At 38.7% G+C, this 3,512-nt stretch overlaps 1 protein-coding gene across 1 annotated transcript; it reads right to left on the bottom strand.

Moving 5' to 3' along the window:
* Window positions 1-300: 300 nt before the first annotated feature.
* LOC147612282 (GDSL esterase/lipase At1g28570-like) lies at window positions 301-2,860 on the bottom strand. Its single transcript, XM_086784145.1, has 4 exons — window positions 2,535-2,860; window positions 2,199-2,402; window positions 1,856-2,028; window positions 301-1,646 (listed from the first exon to the last, which is right to left on the bottom strand). Exons 1-4 carry the CDS (start codon window positions 2,827-2,829, stop codon window positions 1,614-1,616), a joined length of 705 nt encoding a protein of 234 aa, XP_086640271.1. The 5' UTR covers window positions 2,830-2,860; the 3' UTR covers window positions 301-1,613.
* Between the last annotated feature and the right edge of the window lie 652 nt (window positions 2,861-3,512).

The raw sequence follows: 3,512 nt of genomic DNA, 5'->3' as shown, positions 1-3,512 counted from the left end.
AACTTTATAATACGAGTCACAACTTTTGGGCATTTATTATAAAAGCAAAGGAATAAAAAGTTGAAAAAATTATGTTCTCACACCATACCTCAATCATGCTCTCTCAAGAAGTGACACTTTTATTATTAAAAAGTAGACCTAGTTATTGGTGCATCAATAGAAGTTGGAACTTACATTATATTTAACATTTATTATAATTCTATTTTTAAAATTAAACTAAATTAGATAGTTGATGTTAATAAGGGAATGCATCTTGCCAAAGAATACAATAATTGATTGCTAGATAAACTTTATAATAGAAGTCACAACTTTTGAGCATTTATTATAAAAGCAAAGGAATAACAAGTTTCAAAAAATTATGCTCTCACACCAAATGAAGCTCCCACAAGAGATGTAGCACCACACCTTGAAAGTGCATTTGAAGGTGTGATGAATCTTCCTTCAATAAACATATTGACAATCTGTCGATACACATTGTCAGTGAAGTGAATTCCATCCCAAATCAAGAAAGTGTTGGGATCATCACATAAGACACTAACATGACTACATAAAGCCAAAGGATTATATCGATTCAATGTTGCCATTCCAAGGCTTGGTGCTCCACAACATGCATTTTCAATATCAATAAGTCCTGTAGCAAATGTCAACCGAATCCGTAAGTACTTAAAGGCCACACCTCTAAAAATTATTGTAGTAGTGTACGTTAAAATATTTACTCATTGGAGGATCTTATGACAAGATAGTCATATTATAGCCCCAGCATTTTTAATCTTAATATGAGTAAAGATAATTAATTAATTATCTGTATATTCACTCAAACTTATTAATTAATTTTTTTAGGTGTGGTGCATATTCACTCAAACCTTAGATTTTATAATGTTACAAACCTTTTAAAGTCTATGGTGACAAAATTTACATTTTCTATTGCCAAAGTTAATTAATACATACCATATACCTTAGGGTGTGCCTCTCTCCCTACCTCTCCCCTCGAAGTGAAAAAGAATGAGCCCTCTTGCCTTTTTAAAGAAAATAGTGAGCCCAAAAAAAAAAAAGATTATGGAGGACATCATGAGCCTAAAAAAAGAAACATTATGGAGGACATCAACCTTTAATAGAAAGTAATAGAGGCTAACATAGATAGAAAGAAAGCAAAAATAGAAAGCATGTGGACCCAACACCATTTCCACTTTTGAGCTTAAAAAAAACCTTAATAAACATAATAAAATTTTGGTGTGTTAAACCCAAGGTTTGTACACACCAACTAATTAATTAATCACAAAAAAACTTTTTGGGTACATATATTCTGAGTAAAGATAATTTTAAGCGTTTATGTGTTTTGCAAATTAATTCAATTTAGGGAGTAGTGAGCAAGAATATACCATAGTTAACAGGGTTGGTCATGATCTCGTCGAAAGCCGAGTAGAGGTCCAAGAAGACGAAGGTCGCACTGGGTAAGAGGTGCTGTAGAGACTCACTCAAGCGCCCCAGAGAGTCAGTGTAGTTGCGGGAGACCTCATTCACCCACGCCAAACATCCCCTCTCGTCCAATGTTTGGTCGCGGCCCGTAAAATACTTCGTTATGGGACTGCATCCCATCAAGCCTATGCCGCTTATCATAAAATTACGCGCCCCTTGTCGTATAGAAACTTCACCATGCATATATCCAAAATCAAGATTACGATTACGTTGGTTGAGCATCTTAAACCATAACTGCACTATGATGTTCATATAATTGCACTAATTAGAGTAGCACCCCCGCCGCCTCTAGTTTAGCTGCATCGCACTAGCAAATGCAGGTATAAGGCGGGCTTGATGCATGCATTCAGCTGAGATTAGTAAAGTGATAAAACCTTACCCGGATAGTTTCGGCAACCTTGTCCACTACAAGGGGTAGCAAGTTCATGGTTTCTGCATATTCAAACCCGGACACGACAAAATTTTCAAGATCATTTCCACCGATTTCTATGAAGTAAGTAGCCTCTGATATAGCTGATGCATTGGGGATAGTGGTCACACCTCCCTGCAAACCTTCAAGCAATCAATTAATTAATCACGTGGCTCTAGCTGGTAACGATAATTAGCTATTAACACTTTTATGCCACATAATTTACAACCATATATATTAACGTATGTTCTGGCTTGGGATTAGCACTTGCAAATTATCCTAAGGAGTTTCATAAGGGAGTGAAGATTAATACCTGATTCAATAAATTGCAAGAAGGTCTGATGCCATTGTAATTGAACGTCTAGTGTGTAGTTGGTGTAGGGCGTAGCCCCAAGCTCTACAGAGAAGGTGTAATTGAGAGCTGTTGCACTGCCCACTGCGTAGTTTACCCCGTAAGAGAAATCGGTCCCGACAAAGTTCAAGAAAGGTGGCAAGAAAGGGAGGCCCAGCGACTGCACTGCAGCACCAAATCACACACGGAAAATATACTTGTCAGAGAAGATCGCCTTGACATCAAGTAGATTATTAACCTCTAATTGGATAATCTTTGACCTCTTGCCCAAGATTATTATAATGCTTTGATACTTGCCTATGCAATCGATGATTAGACGACCGTCTGAGAAGCGTTGTGCCGCAGTCTTGAAGTAGGTGATTCCATAGGGAAGGAAAGCTGGTGAGAGCAGGGCAGGGTTCCATGTTCTCACGAGGTTGCCCGTATCCGAGAGAGAGTCCCCAAATACAAACACAAAGGAGGGGCAATAATCAGCGCTTTGTGTTGAGGCCGCTTGACATGAAAGCACCAACATTAACACGATTTGGAACACCCAATTAAAGCCCATAATTGCGTAGTTACGCATGTTAGATGCTTGCCCTAAGGAAATCATGAGCCCCGATCCCCCTTGCCTCTCCTCAGAAAGGGATAAAAAAAAACATAGAAAATGATGCGTTTTGAAGGGCAGTTGCCGGGGCGTTGAATTGCCGACTCCGACCGAGTCTGCAAGCATGTTGCGGCGAGATCGTTGCCAGCCTCCAGCCAATTATGAACTGATATCACCTTTTTCGGGAGTTCTTATCTGGCCTCTGGAGTCTGCAGGGCTCGACAACAAGATTTTTAAATTTTTACCTACCCACACTGGCAGTGTCAGAAAAAAAACCGTCCTTTAGTGTTAAAAAACCGGCTGCAATTTTAAAAAAATCGACTATCGTTGAGGCTAGTCTTGAAATAACCGGTTGGATTTTTACCAGTTTTAGTTATAAAACCGGTTAGGTCCTTTCAAAATTTTGAAAGGACAACCGGTCGAGGAAAAATCTCCTTATTTTCACTGGTTAGAAAAAATGTTTTTTTCTAACACTGACCCACACATAAACCGGCTTTTTGAGCCCGCGTTTGGACTCTGGAGTCTGTATAAAGTTCTGACTCCAACTCCTGAGCCCGACCCAGCCTCGGACAAAAACGTTTTTTCAAAATAAGGACAAAACTAATCCGTTTTCTAGGCATTTTATCTAAAGACTAGTACAATTGAATCGATTTTTGTAATGGCTTCATATATTTTTAGTCGGTTTTTCC

This window comes from Cibotium barometz, chromosome 46 (genome assembly GCF_041138505.1).
Source record: "Cibotium barometz isolate CiBa-2024 chromosome 46, ASM4113850v1, whole genome shotgun sequence".
In the NCBI taxonomy this organism is placed as follows: Eukaryota; Viridiplantae; Streptophyta; class Polypodiopsida; order Cyatheales; family Cibotiaceae; genus Cibotium; species Cibotium barometz.
This window is presented reverse-complemented; position numbering and strand designations above follow the sequence as displayed.